Source organism: Cajanus cajan, chromosome 6, assembly GCF_000230855.2.
Source record: "Cajanus cajan strain Asha chromosome 6, NIPB_CcT2T_4, whole genome shotgun sequence".
In the NCBI taxonomy this organism is placed as follows: Eukaryota; Viridiplantae; Streptophyta; class Magnoliopsida; order Fabales; family Fabaceae; genus Cajanus; species Cajanus cajan.
The window spans coordinates 7,283,180-7,301,424 of NC_138522.1; the positions used below are offsets into that span (position 1 = coordinate 7,283,180).

General features: G+C 33.8%; 2 protein-coding genes across 3 annotated transcripts; one reads left to right on the forward strand and one right to left on the reverse strand.

Moving 5' to 3' along the window:
* Positions 1–1,159: 1,159 nt before the first annotated feature.
* On the forward strand, positions 1,160–6,875 carry LOC109807645 (D111/G-patch domain-containing protein). 2 transcript variants are annotated; one of them, XM_083076637.1, is made up of 10 exons: positions 1,160–1,333; positions 2,235–2,340; positions 2,444–2,603; positions 2,928–2,988; positions 3,075–3,196; positions 3,280–3,477; positions 4,724–4,996; positions 5,261–5,481; positions 5,857–6,031; positions 6,605–6,875. In XM_083076637.1, exons 1-10 carry the CDS (start codon positions 1,251–1,253, stop codon positions 6,748–6,750), a joined length of 1,545 nt encoding a protein of 514 aa, XP_082932763.1. In that variant the 5' UTR covers positions 1,160–1,250; the 3' UTR covers positions 6,751–6,875. The 2 variants fall into 2 exon arrangements, with proteins under 2 accessions (XP_082932763.1, XP_020225805.1); XM_020370216.3 differs by having other exon boundaries at positions 1,161–1,333; positions 5,857–6,075.
* Positions 6,847–15,249, reverse strand: LOC109807646 (FKBP12-interacting protein of 37 kDa). Its single transcript, XM_020370217.3, has 14 exons — positions 15,054–15,249; positions 14,942–14,981; positions 14,792–14,859; positions 14,312–14,376; positions 14,166–14,202; positions 13,662–13,749; positions 13,473–13,537; positions 13,312–13,389; positions 12,615–12,662; positions 10,515–10,568; positions 9,640–9,801; positions 9,389–9,458; positions 8,073–8,128; positions 6,847–7,175 (listed from the first exon to the last, which is right to left on the reverse strand). Exons 1-14 carry the CDS (start codon positions 15,078–15,080, stop codon positions 7,020–7,022), a joined length of 1,014 nt encoding a protein of 337 aa, XP_020225806.1. The 5' UTR covers positions 15,081–15,249; the 3' UTR covers positions 6,847–7,019.
* Positions 15,250–18,245: the final 2,996 nt, after the last annotated feature.

Below are 18,245 nucleotides of genomic sequence, written 5' to 3' on the forward strand. Positions count from 1 at the left end.
TGCATAGACATGACTAGGTTAACGTGTCTATTTATAGACAGTTGTTTACTTTCTTTGTCTCTTTGTTGGATTTGTTCAATAAAAGCTTAATATTATATTCATTTAACTAAATCATATTTAATTAACTATTTTTATATATTTTTTCTTCTATATTTCTCTTAAATCAAACAATTAAATTTATACTTTATTTATTATTATTTTCAGTTACATATTGCACTATTTTTTTTTATTTTCTTCCACTCTATTTTTCACATATATCTTTTCACTTTACCGGATGAACCCAATATTTTATTCTTTTGTATATTTTTTCTCACCTCTTAATGTAAAAAAGTGACTTCACTTTATTTTACTAACTATTTTCCCCCTCTTGCACAATTGAATTCCTCTTCAAATTTCAAACCAAGTCAAAACAATACAAGAAATCTTTGTGCCTTTTCAGATTGCAAAAGACAGAAGAAAATGGTGGAAGTTTCAACATAAGATGTAAAGATGAACCACGGTGCCAAACTCCTCCATGAATTTCTACATCTCTCTTTTTTCTTTGATCTCTCTTCACATTCTCTTGCATCTCTCCATTCTTTTTTCTCTCTCCCCCTTCCCTTGTTTCTTCTTTCTCTTCCTCCCTCCCTTTTCTTCCTTGTCCTCTCTTTCTCTCTCTCTCTCTCTCTCTCGCTACTTTCTCTCTCTCTATATATTCTTTCCCCTCTCTATGCTATTTCTTTTATTCTTTTTCTCTTTTTTCTCCCTCCCTTCTTTTTTCTCACATAACCTGCTATTTTTTTCCTGTCTTCTTTTTCTTATTTTTCTTCTCTTATCAATATTAACATAAAAATGTATTCATAATTTATAAATTATTAAATATTTAAAATTGTTTAAGTTTATTTTTGTAAAATTTAATATTAAAATTTCAAAATATATATACATATATTTTAAAAATCAATTTTATAAATATTAAAAATTAAATTATCTAAACCAAATCAAAATTTAAAAATTTTAATTAATTTATTTAAGTATAATATTTAATAAATAAATAAAATTAAAATAATTTAAATTTTAAAAATTTTAAAATATTCCAAACGCAACCTTGGGAATTTGAAAAAGGAAAGTATTGGGCTGGGCCGAGAAGGATGATGGAGCTCGTCTCGTGTGGGTGTCTGTATTCAACAGTGTGAAAAATACAATTTAATTTGCTTCAAAACAAGAGAGGGAGAGAGAGAGAGATTCAGCAATTGAATTGAAGTGTAGAACCTATGGACTCAGATTCCCAACATCATCAAAATACTGATTCTACCTTTCTTTGGGATGAGAAATCGCAACTATATTATCACGCCAGGTTTCCATTTCCCCCCTATTTCCAACAACATGCAATTTCATGGATAAGTGAATGAATCACTATTCTTTTTGTTCTTAATCCTTAACTCAACGGTGGTTTAATTTTAATTATTGATTCAGCGTGTACTTCACGAAGCCATCTTTATTTATTCATTCGATTTAATTTCTAGCAATTCACATCCTGAAATTCAATGACCTATCATGTTATTGAAATAAGCGTTTTTTTTTTCCTATTTTGTTTCCGTACCGTATGGATTGATGTAGATAGAATGGGGATGGAATGTTCACATCTTTCCCTTCTGTTTGACATGAGTATGGTTGTGCATGGAATGATTACTCTACATTCCTTCATTCTTGTGTATGGTGTGTTAGAATTGATCAAAAGAAAATATGATGGAAAATGATTTCTGGTTCTTTTGGATGAAAATAAATGGGATTGGGAATGAGCTTTTTCTTTTCCAAAAGCACTTATAAGAGAAAAAATAAGAAGAAAAATTGAAATAAATTTCTTTATAAATTAAAACTAACTTACGCATAAACTAAAATAAGATTTTGGGAAAGTTAATAGAAGAGAGTTTTACTAATTAGTTCATGTTTAAGCTAATTTTAGCTTATAGAAAAACTTATTTTATTTTTTCTTTCTAAAAGTATTTCTAGAAAAGTTTACCCAAACCGGTCCCTTAACCAACATGCGAATGGCTTATTTGATTCCACACCCTCCAATCAAACGGATACTTCCCTTTGGTTCGCATGTGATAGTCTGTAGATTGCATGTAAATCATGAATGTAACAAGCTGCTTCTGTTATTATTATTATTATTATTATTTTTTTGTAAAAATGTGTAGTAGTTAACTTTTTCCTCTCTTCATTGGTTGGGGGCAAATGTATTGAACTTTGTGCAGTAGTGGATTTTACCACGACCCTAATGCTGGCTGGTACTATAGCAGCAGAGATAGTGCTTATTACAAATTTGAGGATGGGAATTATGTACTTTTAGATTCCAATAAGGTAGGTTTGGACTTCTAATTAATCTACAGCGTTGATTTTTTCTGAGCTAAACTCTTAAATCACTATCATTTTATGTTGGAAATTTTATTATATGTTATATCAGGATGATAGTACTGTAGAATCATATGTGTGCAAGGAAACTACAACAGAAAATCCTCCACAAATATATGATGGTAACAACAATGAGGGTTGTCCTTCCTTCCTTGAAAGTAAATTTGAAGCTAACCAACAGACAGGAACCCTGGCTGATGAAGCAGCTGCGGGTAAGTAATATTAACCTGCCAACTGTATTTCTGTATTTGCGTTAAGTCCCATAATCATACTATCGAAAATATTCCTCTCAACAATATTGTACAATATTGTGATGAATTGATGATGGGAAACAGGGTCTGCAGTAGCCAGGGACAGGGGGGTTGCTGCTAAGTGCCACCTTGTCATGTCCCCGATATTTGCACTTTGTTTGTATTAATGTAATAGACTATTTGCTTTTCCACTACACTTCGAGCATCAACATTTTGGTGTTTCAGACATGCAGCAGTTGTTAATATGAGTAACGTCAGTTATCTAAGTAGCTGTCTTTGTAATAGATGCCACAAATTCCGTGAGTAGTCCAACTTGCGAAAACCCTCCCCCACCACCATCAGAATGGTATCCACCTTACACATCCTTATTCCATTGACGATTTTTACCTTCAAACGTTTCCCATATAAATTAGTCATTTTGCTAATTAACAGGTTAGAGGACACACTTATTGACCTTTACTTATCTGGGTACAAGAACACAGCTGTTGGTGAAGCTGATGCAGTGACAGTGCCATTGGAAGTGGATGATAGATATAACTCGTTAGCAGCTGATGGTTTGTACAAAACTATAGATTTTGATTTCGATGTGAGAATTAACACAGCTCATAAATGAATTTATTGTTTCATGAATGTATAGTTTATAGCAAAACTTATGAAGTGGAAGGTGCGTGGATGCCAGACCCAGTGGATGAAAATGGCTTAGCTGATAATAAAAGTACTGTAGATGAAGGTATGGCTTACAGCAACACTGATGAACTGGAAGAAGGTGAGTGGGTTCCAGACATGGAAGACGAATATGGCATAGCTGATAGAAGTACCAGTACCATAGATGAAGGTATTACCATTGATTTGCATGCTTGTCTACCTCATGTATAATCATTTGAAAAGCAACAATATTTATTGTATTAATTGGAGAGCCTTGTGTCTGTAAATAACTATTTCAGTCTATACTCTATACACTTTGAAATAAAATTTGTATTTTTGTAGAAATATCATTATGATGCACACCTTAGGTGTAGTGCAGGAATCAGTGTGGTGTTTCCTTAAAAGTCTAAATAATCTAATATGGGCTTGTTTCCGTGTCTGTTTTAGTTCTGCTACTAGTTTGTTTAAGTTTCCCGTCAAATGTTTTTCTTTGGCTAAAGCCCTAATTTGGTCCTTTATAATATTAAAAAATTTTAATTTGGTCTCACGTTAATTTTTTGTTTCAATTTAGTCCTAATTTATTTTAAAATACTCAAATGTGAGACTTCCGTCCAAATTTCACAAACGGTGTTAAAGGTCCGTGAGAATCACGCCCGTGATTCCAAATCACAACCGTGATTCTCACGCTTGGTGTTAAATCTTGGTGGGAGAGGGCTTTCTTCGTTCTTTGTTCTCCAGTCACCACCTCTGCTCCCGCCGCCGCCTCTTCCTCTCCCCACTCCCCTCCGAAGATGTCGACGTGGCGAACGACGTTGCTGTGGACCACCGCAGCAATGCCTTTGTGACGAACTCCGGCGGAAACTTCATTTGGAAGGTATCTGTCGACGGATCCACGTCGATCTTCTCTCGATCTCTGATGTACACAGAGGCGACGACAAGGTGGAGGTGCAGACGACATCGCGGTGAGGAAGGATGGCATGGCGGCGGTGGTTTCACCGATGAAGGTGTTGTGGTTGATGAAGAGCGATGATAACTGGGCAGAGGGAGCGGTGTACGACAAGGTGGAGGATTGGAGGTGAGCGTGCGACAGTTTCTGACGTCGGTGGTGATCGGAGAACGAAGAACAACGAAGAAATTCCTCTCCCACCAAGATTTAACACCAGGCGTGAGAATCACGGTCGTGATTCTCACGGATCTTTAACACCATTTGTGAAATTTGGATGGAAATCCCACATTGAAGTATTTTAAAATTAATTGAGACTAAATTGAAACAAAAAATTAAAGTGAGATCAAATTGAAATTTTTTAATATTATAAGGGACCAAATTAGGGTTTTAGCCTTTTTCTTTTTGTGCATGGACGTTATAGTATAGCTTCCATACCATGTGTGAAATTGCATCCTACTTTTGTTCATATATTTGATGACTACCGTTACAGGTATCTTGCTTGATGAAGAGAAGTGGCGAGCTCAATATGGTCAAGTTACCGAATCAGGGAAAGATCTGGTTTCAGAGGTTCCAATTTTGGACTTGTGGGACTGGGAAATGGTTACTGGATCCAAAAGAGATGGAAAAGATAAGGTGGCAAGGTTGGTTGGAAGACTGGTGAAACCATCTGCAAAACAACATCCATCTATCCCTTCTGGTGGAGGGAAATTAAGATCTGCTCCCATCTGTGAAGCACATCTGGATCTGGTACGAGTTAAAACAGGTTTGCATTTTACTCTTGTATTTGTTAGTAAGTATCTTTCTCCATTTCATGGAGTGTAACTATTTTGAAGTGACACCAGAGAGATGTAATCATATGTAATTTTAAAAAAATCATGTTTGTTTATCTTTTCTATAGAGTCTGTTTAAGTTTTAACATCATGGATAAGTAGGTTTTAAGATGAAGCGGCATTGGGATTCAGTAAAATAGTAGTGCTAGAAGTACTTCCTGGACTAAATATGGCTTCTTGTCATGTTCTTTTATCAGGACAAGTGTACAGATTGCGAAATCCTAGTGCAAAATATGTGGCTTCATTATCAACTTATGATTCTTCCAATCCAACACAGCATTGGGATTTTCCCCGGTTATCATCAAGTAAAAAAATCACTCAGCTCTCCAAATCTGGTGAAAGCTCTGCTTCAGCTTCAGATGAAATCCCTATGGAGGAAGATTTGTCTGCGTTGCCTAGTCAGCTCTCTGCCTCTAAGGTGTGTGGTCTGATTTAGAAATCAAATAAGTAGCTCATTTTCTTCTTTTATAATAAATGGCTGTTCAACCTCCTTGAGAAAGCACATAGCATGATAGGAGTAGTAGGCATATAACAAAATGACTGTTAAGGCTCGTAAAATTTTCCTTAATCATAAGTCATAACTGCGTGGAAAGTGATTACTTCTATAAGAGTTGTGGGTAAGGGAAGCTGAAGGTTCAAAGAGGGAAGAGAGATTACAACAACATGGAGAAAGGGTTCTAAGCTTGAATTTATCTTCTCCCATGGTCACCCTTTTTATAGAATAATTGAGACTACATATAAGGATATCTCCAGAATCTGTTAGCCTTCAACTCATATTCTGTTTGCTTGGCAGCAAATAAAATATCAATACAGAGATAGGGCAGCTGAAAGAAGAATATTGCATGGTGGCTTCGGCATGGGTCCAGGACAGAAGAATGTTCCAGACATTGATAATGGGCCATCTTCACCTGTTGCTGGTTGTCCACAAGAAGCCGCATCAGAGGCCTTGGAGATGTCATTTGGAGCAGGTAGTTATGCCAGAAAACTTCTAAAAAGCATGGGTTGGAAGGAGGTATCTTCTTAGTTCTTATCAAAATATTGCTTTTTTACTTTACTTAAAATTCTTAAGAATTTTTAGTATAATTTCTCCTTGAAAACTACACCACTGCCATAAGTTTAGAGTAAATAATGTACGTATTAACTGTATGAAGGAATTTTACATTTCCATTCAATTATGCAAAATAATATTATTCACTATTATAATAACTATCTTAATAACCATTGCAGTGATAATTTCTGATTGGTGATTCAAACTCTTTAATTAGATGATGTAAAAAGGGAAGTATTGGAGTTGACATGGTGGTAGTTAGAGTAAAAAGATCAAATCTGAGAATTGTCATTGTAATTGTTATGGATAAAAAAAAATGATGTAAAAAGAAAAATTATATTGTTAATGCATTATTATATAACTAAAACTAAATTCATAGAATAATTACATGTACTTTTAGCATCGTTTCTCTTCAGACCTCACAACATTCTAGTTTTATGGACATTTAATATTATAGGAAATATAGTTATAACCGTTTTGTATCGTTGTGCAGGGGGAAGGGCTTGGGAGTTCTACCAAGGGCTTGGTAGAACCTATTCAACCAGTTGGAAACGTTGGCACTGCGGGATTGGGATGGACTCGTTGAACTGGCTATCATGCCAATCCATTCTACGACACTGTTGTATATCGTCAATTTAGATTTTAGAAAGCTTACGTTTTGATTTTTTTTTTCCTAACTCCCTTGTGACCGGTTGTTAATGCCATGGATAAAGTATAAAAGAAAATAGCACCATCTGCGACTAAGAGGACTATATTTCCATTCAGAGCAGAAGCATAATCATTCCTCCAACAACATTCACAGTTTCGCAAAAAAATATTAAATTGTTATAATATACAACAATAAAAGGGACTATAAAAAGAGAAAAAAAAATGAACAAATTGTTCCCTACAAAAATTTTAATCTCAAACTAGTTTGCAGCCTCCCCGTCTATAGTCTCATTATCGTCATTTCTGTTGAATGCAGCATCTGCCCTTCCATCTTCCAAGTTTTTCTGTTGAATCTCATGTTTTAGTCTATGGATCTCCCGATTCTTGTCTTCTAATTTATCTTGTAACATAAGAACCTGAAATCAAATAAAATAAATTTTAAGTTGGGTTATATTAATTTGCGTTTCTATGCAAAGAATACCGTACTGACTATTCTTGGTTAAAAAATTTAATATAAATAGTTCGGATAATTAATGCCAAAATTTTAACGCAAGAATCCCGCTACCGACCAAGCTCTTTGGGACAAGATAAGTTTCAGGAAATGGGAAGTTGATACGCAGGTATCAGAGACTAACGTCACCGCAAGATTCATAAATGTATATCATGTGTTAATATTTGTCAAATGTAAGCCACTCAATTTCCTAAAAAAAATGTCGGTAAAATTATCCATGAACAATACAAAAAAAATAATAATTGAAATGTTAGTCTGAGCTGAAAAATATAAATAAATTACACGTACAGATACTGACAGTACTAAATTGGTACGTAACCAAAATAATAACGGCCATGGAATACATTTTCCTGAATGGGATATAAACAGATCCCAAGAATACAAAAAAGCTTCCATTTCAAAACATCAACTCTATTTTCTATCAAAGGACCTACATGGCATAATTTTGTTTTGACAAATGTTAATTTATCTTTTTTTTGTTTACATACTGATTAAAATCATCCTCTCAAACTTTCATATTCAAAATTTTCTGCATTTGAGGGAATTATATTGTCAGTTACTAAAACTTGTAGATTTTTTTTTAAAATATATACAAGAGTTTATTTAATTGCATCAGCTTTTTTTCCGACACTAAATTTGAGTTCCTTGAATGTTTTCACCCTAATTGCCGGATCCACAAACAACAAAATTCACCATTTGTTCACATTGTTTCTCAGGAACCAATGAGGCATTTTTATAACACAGCATGCTTTGAAACTTCTAAATAACAAAAAAAAATAGAAAAGGAGAAAGAAGTGAAAACCATTTCATTGGATCTTTCCACATCATTTGTCAGTCCTTCCATGTGCTTCTTCAACCCTGTAGACAATGTCAACGACTAATGTTTACATAAATTGTAAGTGTATATAGGTCTATAGATCAAGATAAATCTACAGGTAGACAACTTTTAATCTGTAAGTCTCCGATTTTATAAACAAGTAAACAACATAAAGCAACAAATATCCCTACTCCCAACAAACATAAAATGTTAAAAATATCCCAAGATCAGAGCACATTTATAACAATATTTCTAGCATACTACATACTTTCAAATGATTAATATTATAGTAACACAAACAATATTATATGCACTATATCAGTTTGTAATAAAAATTAACACAATTATAGATGCACTTGTATGAATCGACAAGAAAGATGAGACAGCAGTTACTTGGTAGCTTCTGTAAGACAAAGGATTAAAGAGCCATTTTGAAAGAAATGCTGAAACCGTGAACAGAGTCTATTTTATAGAGACTTGATGCAGCAATTACAAATAAATACAGCAGATAATATCCCTACTTACAAGATACAATAGACCTATAATTACAAAGATCCCAATCAAATAAAGATACAAATAATAAAGTAGAAAATAAAAACATTTCCCAAAAGATCATCTAGGATACTCTAAAATAGTCTAATAGTGTTTTTGGATAGGAAATTTAAATCGAGTAATTCATTTATTTGAAGAATTTCAAATTCTTTGAGGTGAAATACCTTGTTTGGATGAAGAATTTATAAGAAATTTGAAATTTAAGCATTTGTGAAATTCCTTAAAATAGTAGAATTTCAAATTCTCCCAAAAGGAGTAAGAATTTGATATTCCTCATATTTTTTTCCTTCTTATTTCACTTATATATTTTATCTTATCTCTTATCTCTTCATGTTTTTAATTATTGAATATTCAAAAATATATTTAAAATTATAAAATATTATCTAATATTAATTTTTAAAATTATTAAATATTTAAAAATTAGCTAATATTTATTTTTATAAAATTTAATTTAAAAATATCAACATATAAATATGTTTTTTAAATCAATTTTATCATGGTGGAATCAAATTATCATATCCAACCTAACAATTTAAAATTTGAGAAATTTGAATTGACTTATCCAAACAAAATAATTTAAGAATGATAGAAATTGAAATCAAAGTAATTCAAATACCAAGAATTTGTAAAATTTTTCATCCAAACACATTATAAAGATATAGAAAAGATATTATCGGATATCTCAGATTTTCTAACAAGCTAGAACAACATTGAATGAATTCCATTCAATTTCAAGTTAAACAACAAACCTTCAAATTGACTTCTAAGTTGTGCATTCTGGGACTTCTGCAATGCAAGTTTCAACCCTAATTCATGCATCTGCGCCAAGAGGAAAAAAAGGGTCCGGGGGGAAGACAATAAAAGCATCAATTCAGTTACAATGAATATCTTTGTAGTAGGGCAATGAATGCAAGTTTAATATACATCCTGTTACCAAGTGTAATACAACACAAATGGGGAAAAAGTGACAATTAGATGCATAAAACAAAGATCGCAGCACCTTCCCCTCAGAAGCTTGATTTCCAATCTCCTCATTTTCCTCTTGCAGGGTTCTACATTTAGCCATCAGCATCTTCCCCATCTTGCTTTGTGGAGTAAAACTTACAGCAGCAATGTTATCTTGCAACTCCTTTACTTTTTTATCCTTCTCCTCGACTAAATTCTATTATCAGATGAGATATCTTGTAAGAACTACTAAAAGGGGGTAATGATGAATGCAAATAATGTCTCATAACAACTAAAAGAAATTGTTAATATATTTAGAAAATGAGGACATGTGATGAATATGAAAAAAAAAACATGTAACTAAAACAACTATCTCAAGTCATAAGAAAAAACAACTAAAGGCATGGGCTCTAAAGCATCTATATAATGTCCAAGAACCAAACACATCGTAGAAGGAAGCTGACTCTGGGTTAACCCCTGAAATTTGCCTATTCTAATATGCCATGTGAAAACCACATTTACACATTTATAACTGCTCTCTACCATAGAAGTTAACCCCCTTTACCTCCTAGGTTTCAGGCACTGACTGCATCACACCCCTAAAGTACAAAGCTTGACTATACTCGTTCATCTTGTGTTAATTCTGTTCTATTTCATTTCGTGCCAAAATACAACAGTCTCTTATTACATCAGTGAACAAGGGATACAACTTCTATTATGTGACAACACTGTTCCTCGTAGACAGTAACAAGATGTTTCTTCACTATATCTCTCGTTGAAAAAACACGAGTAGATAACTTTGACTAACCTTTTTCCTATTGCAACATTAGTTATTACAATCAATTTTTCTCACCTCCCTGTATCTGACACTGACAGAGAGATCAACAAAACTTTATTCAAAAGAATTCAGCATCAAGTTGAATAACAAACCTTTAAACGCGTAAACTCTTCATGAACAGCAGGATCTAGTAACAACCTCCTGGCCTGAAAATTATATTCAAAAGGATATCAAGGGCGTTAACATTTTGAGAACAAAAAGAAGAAAAATTGAATACACATACAATCAACTTGATGTGGAAGTTACACAGCAGGATAAACTTTCAACTAATATGTGAGATAATAAAAACAAAGAAACCAGAAACATAAAATAGCACCCAACCATGTTGTAAAAGTACAGCAGAACCACTATAAGAACAAATTCAATATCACTCCTTATTTGTCACAGCTAAAGTTCTCAGTAAGTTTAGTGAAGAAGGAAAACATATAAGGCAACCCAAGACCACCAGTGATCCGACATTGATAGCCATCAAATATGATGATGCAAAATTTAAAAATTGAAACAAGTCACTTATATACTGAGTGAATCATTGATGGTCCAAAACTCAAGTGGACCACCCTATATTGACCCAAAGGATTAATTCCCAAAATCTTCTATTCCCCAGAGTCAATGTGTAGGTACACGTCACAATACATAAATTACAGTAAAATGAAAAGACTAGTAAGTTCAAAGTTGTAAATGGTGTGGTATGACACGTTGGCTCAGGGCAACAAGACAAGAACCCCCCCCCCCCCCCATTGTGTTGTAAGGTGGGTGTTTGTTGTCACCGTAAGCACACACAACATGTGCCATTCTCTGCTGTGTGCAGTGTATGACACAGAAAACATGTAAAATGCAGAAATCATGTTTCTATAGGTTTATTGTTTGAAGCATCATATCAACATACACACTGGATACATACCTGCTCGTTATCTATATATAAAATTGGAAGGCATTTTAAAAATATGTAGTTTTTCATTTCTTCCAGTGAAGGAACTTAAGTCGCTATAACATATAGCAAAGTGGCAGACCTACATATAAGTGAAGATGGGCAAATGAACCCTCTCAACTGATAGGACCCCCTAAAATAACTAAAGTTTATGTAAGGAAAAAAAAAAGAGGTACAATGTAAATGATAGGTACCAGAGAGATAGCAAAAACAATTGAATGGAAATGTTCTGTATAATTGCAAATATCAGATCTGTATCAAGATAATATCAAATTCTGAAACCTTGAAAAAGAGGAAGAAGGAAAACAAGAAGAAAGGAAGACTGGTTGCTTGGTCTCTCCAATATTCCAGCCCAAAACCAGCCTAGTCTCCCGTAACCCACTCTCCTAATCCTTATACTCCCCTTACACTGGAATCCCACTCTGATTATATTAGTTACATTGTGGGAACATGTCCACTTTCTCTCTCCTGGTCATGATCCTCTACTATTAGGACCCCTAAAATAACTGAAGTTTAGGTAAGGAGGAACTTAAGTGGTCATAATATGTAGCAAAGTGGCAGACCTACATATAATTGAGGGTGGGCAAATGCACTCCCTCAACATGGGAAAAATTACAAGATAGGTATTGTATGAGGATAATTATAATGTTTACGATTGTATGGTATGAAATTTATTTGATTATATATTAAAAAATATTATTTTGATATTTATACATTTATCTTCATATTATTATAATTATTATCAATTTCAATTTTTTTATTAAATTTTCCCCTACTAATCTAGGGTCCTAGATCTGCCACTAGATATACATATGGACATTTTGAATTGATTTTCTATTTATTATATATTATAAAAGACACTAAAATAATACATTTAGCCTAACTGGAGGTGAATTTATTGTGAAGTCATCATTGTTGGTAAGGGAGAAACAAATACAACCTTTTTCTTTCATAAACTGAAATTTTAAATAACTCAAATTAGCTTATAAACCATTTGCAAATAATCAAATAAATGATGCAGTAGTTCATTATCTATGCTCTTTAGTACTGAAATACATGTACTAATGTTACATGAATATAATATATATTACAAGCTAGATGCAACATGACGCAGAACCAAAAGCAAGGAATATAGAGAAATTTCTACAATGCCTCAAAAGAAGCTGGAAAACCAATGGGGTTCTAAGATAAATTCATAAAAAAGAATCATCCGCAAGCAAATTGATTCCATAGATCCATTTAAACATTCATGTTATAGAATTACCTGCATTGATGGTGGCTTGAGTTGCACTTTCAGATCCCGCACAGCAGACTGGCGAAGTTTTCAGACAACCATAAACATGAAGAAAAACAAATAAGAACAAAAAGCAAAGGAACAGCAGCCAACAACAACAAAAACAATAGGATAGCAAGTATTTCCAACTTTAGTGCTGGAGCAGCCAACAACATATTGATAGGATGGACACTAAGTTGAAAATTATTAGGTAACCATTCCAGAATCCAGACCATTTATCAAGCGTATCCAGACAATGAAGCATTATTAAACTGGGGAAAAAAAAAAAAGAGAGTAAAATTTCTACTGAATTGTCCAATTTGTCCACTACAAATGTTTTCAAACTCCCAACTAGGTCAATAAGAAACAATGAAATATAACATTCAAGACTACAAAACTTACAGTACCTTCATTTAAAGAGCATTGCAGATGTCGAGCAGAATACAGTGAAACCTCTTACAGACAATTATATGTTCTTTATTATTAGATTTATACATAGATGATAAAGGGTGAGAAAAAGAAAAACTACACATCTAATTTCTTCCTACTCCCTTCATAATATACTTTATTGAAGAAAATAGGTGGAATTTACTCAGGTGGTCTTGGTTGATACCAAAAAGAAATGCACACATGTACATAATCATGCCAATTGCAATAACATACAAGAACCGAATTTTAAGATAATTACCTTCAACTCTGCTATCTCTTGTTCTCGTTTTGCAAATGTTACAATGAATGCAGCTTCCTTTTTCTTTGCCTTTTCAAGCTGGTATCCAATAGGACAATGATAAAAGATCAACAGATGGTGGATTATTTTGAAGGGAAAAAATGGGAAATTAGATTCTAAACCTGATCTCTTAAAGACTCTTCAGAGGATTTCAAGGTCTTGAGATAATTAATCAACATCTTGGGCTCTAGACAGAAGGAAGATTAAATAATTGTTCAGGTATGCATTTGGAACACAGAAATAATAAAAGATTTAATACATGAACAATTAATACAAGTATATTTCACTTGTAAAACACAGTACAAACAAACCTGGAGTGATCCCAGCAAGTACAGAAGGCTCATTTTTAAGTGTAGAATGCCAACTCTGAATCTCAGATTTCGCAGCCTCAAGTTCATTCTGGAAAATGGCAATGATCTGGTCAATGATTCTAAGCAAGAAAGCTCAACCTATGTCTATGATATGAGAATACAACTATCATATGTCAAAATTTGTACAAACAGCAAAACAACCCTCAACTCTCACAAACTAGAGTCTGATATGGAAATGAAGGATTGAAGGGAATGGTGCAAGCACATTCAGTTCCAAATTATTACCATCCAAACATTATACACAAAAGATTGAAGCCTTTTTACTGTGAATCAATCACAAGTCACAAATCCAAGTCTTAATCATATCCAGTATAACTTTAGTTTGCTTCTCTCAAAAACAAAAGTCCAACTTCTTTCGTGCATAAAAACTGTAAAAATGAAAAAAAGACACCAGCTCACAGAAGAAGGGAGCAAAGAATGTGAATTCTTTAAAGAAAAACATACTTGGCATGTAGCAAGTGTATCCTTGCAGCTCTGAAGACTGCAAAATACAGAGTTCAAAATAACAAACATTTTAGGCCCACATAATTTACTGCAATTTTGGCAAAGTACAGTATATCTCACACCATCTATACTGTGAAATAAAATACCTCTCACGAAGTGACAAGATCATTCCTGTTGCTACACCAGAGGCTTCTTCGGCTTTTGATTTAGCCTGCATAACAAATCATCCTTCAACTTTTTTTTATATATTATTATATAATTATATTATATACATATATAAAGCAAATCATTAATCATTAATAAGCTATATAATCAGAATAATCTCCTTCACCCATGCCAACTTCCACTGCTCCCTCAACATTCACGAACAAGTAAAAATCCCCAATCAAACGGATATCATCAATGCGCACCAAAAGATGAAGTGAGTAAAACTTGTAAAACTGAACCAACAATCTCGTAAAAAAAATTGTCAAAACTAAATCATCAACATCTTTCAAGCCATCTCACTTTCCTCAATCTAATTATCTAGCCAAAGAAAAATAAAAATAAAGGAAAACAAAAACACATTCCACCACAACCCGCACCTAAGCGCTAACACTGCACAACAGGTTAACGCAATCCGTTACCTTCTTCGGCGCAAACGGATCGTTATCGTAATCTTCATCGTCGTAATCAGGAGACGGCCTCTTATGACCTAGATTTCGGGGCAATGAAACAAGGAAACTCAACAAGACGAGACGTAAAACGGAAAGAGCGTTCGGTGAGAAAATCAAAACCTGAATGCCTTCCGCTAAATCCGCCTCCGAAATCGAATTCCTGCGCGAAGGTGAGGTTAAATAGAATGGCGAGAGCGAGGGAAGAGAAATGGCGAGGGATGTTGGCACTTACATCGTCGAAATGAGAAGGGGAAGCCATGAAGTTGAAGAAACCCTAGAGCTGGATGGAGCCAAGAGAAAGAAGCGCGATGAAGTGATCAGTGGTGAAGGGAGGTGCACCGACTCCGAGTATGCGTTTTCTTGTACCGCGCTTACTCATTCCTCCTCTTGCTCTTATGATGAAATATAATAACGGAATGTATGTGACTCGCTTAGCTACAAGTTATAAGATGGTGGAAAATGATGTGTTCGATTATGCATGATAATCTTTAGCAATAGATTTTTTTATAAAAGAAAATTAATGTTTTGAATATGATTAGCATGTTAACAAAATATTTCGGGTTAGGACTCTATATTTAAACGAGAATTTAACTAGATCTTTATTAAAAAAAATTATAATAAACATTATCGATAATTTTGGATAAACATAAAAGAATGGTTAGTGTAACGAATTACATAATTACAAATAATCGAATAATTGGTGTACTTATAATTATATTTGACTCCAAATTGTTTGTCCTCGGGAAGTAATGATAATGGGAGTACTTACAAAAAGTATTTCAACACTTAATTTAAGAAGGACACAAAAATCTAAGTGCGTAATAAATTAATAATAATTTTATTTTAATTTGTATAACTATTTATACGACTATAATAAGTCTAGGTTTGGTGGGCTTTGCTTCCTAATTATCAATTATTATCAATTAGGTATACGATCACTTAATTATAGGATAGTGTTTAATCTTATTTTACATCTTTAATTAAAGATGTAACAATTTCCAAGGTGTTTAGGACACTTCGGTTGTTTCTACAATTGAAGACACCAAGGCATATCTTTAATTGTGTATGAATCTCCAAGGCATCTAGGTTACTTTAGCCTTATCAATAGTTGGAGACACTGAGGTGTATTCTTGTCTTGATGGACATATTCTTGATAATAGTTGAGATTGTCGATGTGTTGCTTACGTATATGAATTGGGTTTGGCTTCTTCGATTGTCGACAGCGTCGAGACACCTTATGGAGTTTAGTTTAAGTTATAATTGTAAGCACCTTGACTTCATTGTTCGGGATACTCTCACCCTTGGTCTCCACATTTTTCATTCTAATCGACCTCTTTAGGGCTATTTATGAGGACCCAATTACTTGTCTCGGTCCTTTACTGGTATAATTAGTTCATGGTGAAGAAATACAATAAAATTTTTAATAAAACGTAAGTTAAGTTACACTTTTTGTCCTCCTATAATATTAAATTTGTAATTTTTGTTTTTCTATTATTAATTTCACAATTTTAATCCCTCAATTTTATAAAATTTACAGTTTTAGTTCTTTTATTGAATTTTCATGTTGATATTTTAAAAAAAATTGTAACATTAGTAACATTTAAGAGATGACATGACCATTGGAGTTCTTTTTGTAGATATCCTCACACATTTCAAACAAAATCGAGAGTTGTCTAATTCAATATCAGAAGACAATCAAAGAAGAAGATTTTATAAGAATGATACTCAAATTTGAATATATTTGGGTAATAACATTTTGGAGTCAACCATGGGGTTGAAGTAAATTTTCCTTCGACCACCTATGGTTTCAACCTAAAACCACACTAAAAAGTTTTACGAGAGTAGTGGAGCAAGAAGGACTTGCTATGGAAGACAATGTAACATTGCAAATATTAATAGATAAGATCGAGACCATGTGACAACAAAATTTTGATGCAATGAAAATAATGTGTCACCAACATGAGGCTAATGTCCAAGTGTTACATGCTAAAATTGTTAATCGCAGAAATGTAACGTAAAGAAATATTGAAGGAAAATCTGTATCTTATTCAATGGAATGAAAGTGGCTTATATAAGCCTACATGAAACAGAAATGAAATAGAAATGACACGTACTGACCCACGTACATGAAACGGAAATGACACGTACTAACCCACGTGGTAACAATCAATGCTTCATGATAACAAACCGAAAATAAAGAAAACTGGTTCTAGAAACTAGGACTTTATTCAAAATGCCTTAAACAAAACTTTGACTAATGATTTCAACTGACATTCCCTCCCTTAAGCTAGATACATTTGCAGCATCTAGCTTACTTCAATGACTTTCATTACTCCAAGCATGCTTCGAAGCTTTTCAAATCTCTCAAGCTTTAATGGTTTTGTCATTATATCCGCAACTTGGTTCTCAGAACTGCAATACCTTAGTCTCACAACCTCGTCTTTTACCAAATCTCTAAGAAAATGAAATCTTACTGCAATATGTTTGCTTCTGCCATGAAAGCTGGATTCTTGGACAATTGAATGGTAGAATTATTGTCACATAATATCATTGTGCCAATTGCTTCCTTCTCTTTAGCTCCAAGTTGATCTAGAATTCCTCTAATCCAAATACATTGAAAAGCACAGGACGCTGCAGTAATGTATCCTGCCTCAGTGGTAGACGAACTTACAATGGGTTGCTTCTTCGAGGCCCATGACACGGCTCCAGATCCCATCACAAGTACTAAGCCAGAAGTGATTCTACGATCATCCAAGTCTCCTGCATAGTTGTTGTCAGTATAAGCTATAAGGCTTGTGCTTCTTCCTTCAATTTTGTAGAAAATTTTGTGCTCTGTAGTTCCTTTCACATATCGTAGAAGCCTTTTTGTTGCTGCCCAGTGTGATTCTTTTGGATCGGCCATGAACCTACTGATCAGACTGACCCCAAACATTAAGTCAGGGCAAGTTACGGTTAGATACATGAGACAACCTACTACTTGTCTGAATTTCATAGCGTCAACTCTAGAGCCATCCTCATCCTTTGACAAGTTGGTACCTGGAACAATTGGATTCCTTACTGGATTACAATCTGTCATGTTGAACCGTGCCAGTATTTCTTGAGCATATCTTCGCTGACAAATGAAAATCCCAGCATCACTTTGAATTACTTATATTCCGAGGAAATGTCTCATCCTTCCCAAGTCAAACATATCAAATTCTAGCATCATTGAACCTTTAAATTGTTCACACATCCTTTTATTATTTCCAATGAAAATCAGATCATCACATAAAGGCTAACTATCAGAATGTTGCCTTCATTTTTCTTGGTAAACAAAGTGTGTTCACTAGGACACTTTTCAAAATTCTCTTTGGCAAAGTATGTCTCAATTTTGTTGTACCAAGCTCTAGGAGCTTGTTTAAGGCCATATAATGCCTTTTTTAAT

Coding starts and splice junctions, on each gene's coding strand:
- LOC109807645 (XM_083076637.1), top strand. CDS start 1,251: ATGGACTCAGATTCCCAACATCATCAAAATACTGATTCTACCTTTCTT. Junction 3,478..4,723: donor TACCAGTACCATAGATGAAG/GTATTACCATTG, acceptor CTACCGTTACAG/GTATCTTGCTTGATGAAGAG. Junction 6,032..6,604: donor GGAGATGTCATTTGGAGCAG/GTAGTTATGCCA, acceptor ATCGTTGTGCAG/GGGGAAGGGCTTGGGAGTTC.
- LOC109807646 (XM_020370217.3), bottom strand. CDS start 15,080: ATGGCTTCCCCTTCTCATTTCGACGAT. Junction 14,982..15,053: donor CCCCTTCTCATTTCGACGAT/GTAAGTGCCAAC, acceptor ACCTTCGCGCAG/GAATTCGATTTCGGAGGCGG. Junction 8,129..9,388: donor ACTTAGAAGTCAATTTGAAG/GTTTGTTGTTTA, acceptor CATTGTCTACAG/GGTTGAAGAAGCACATGGAA.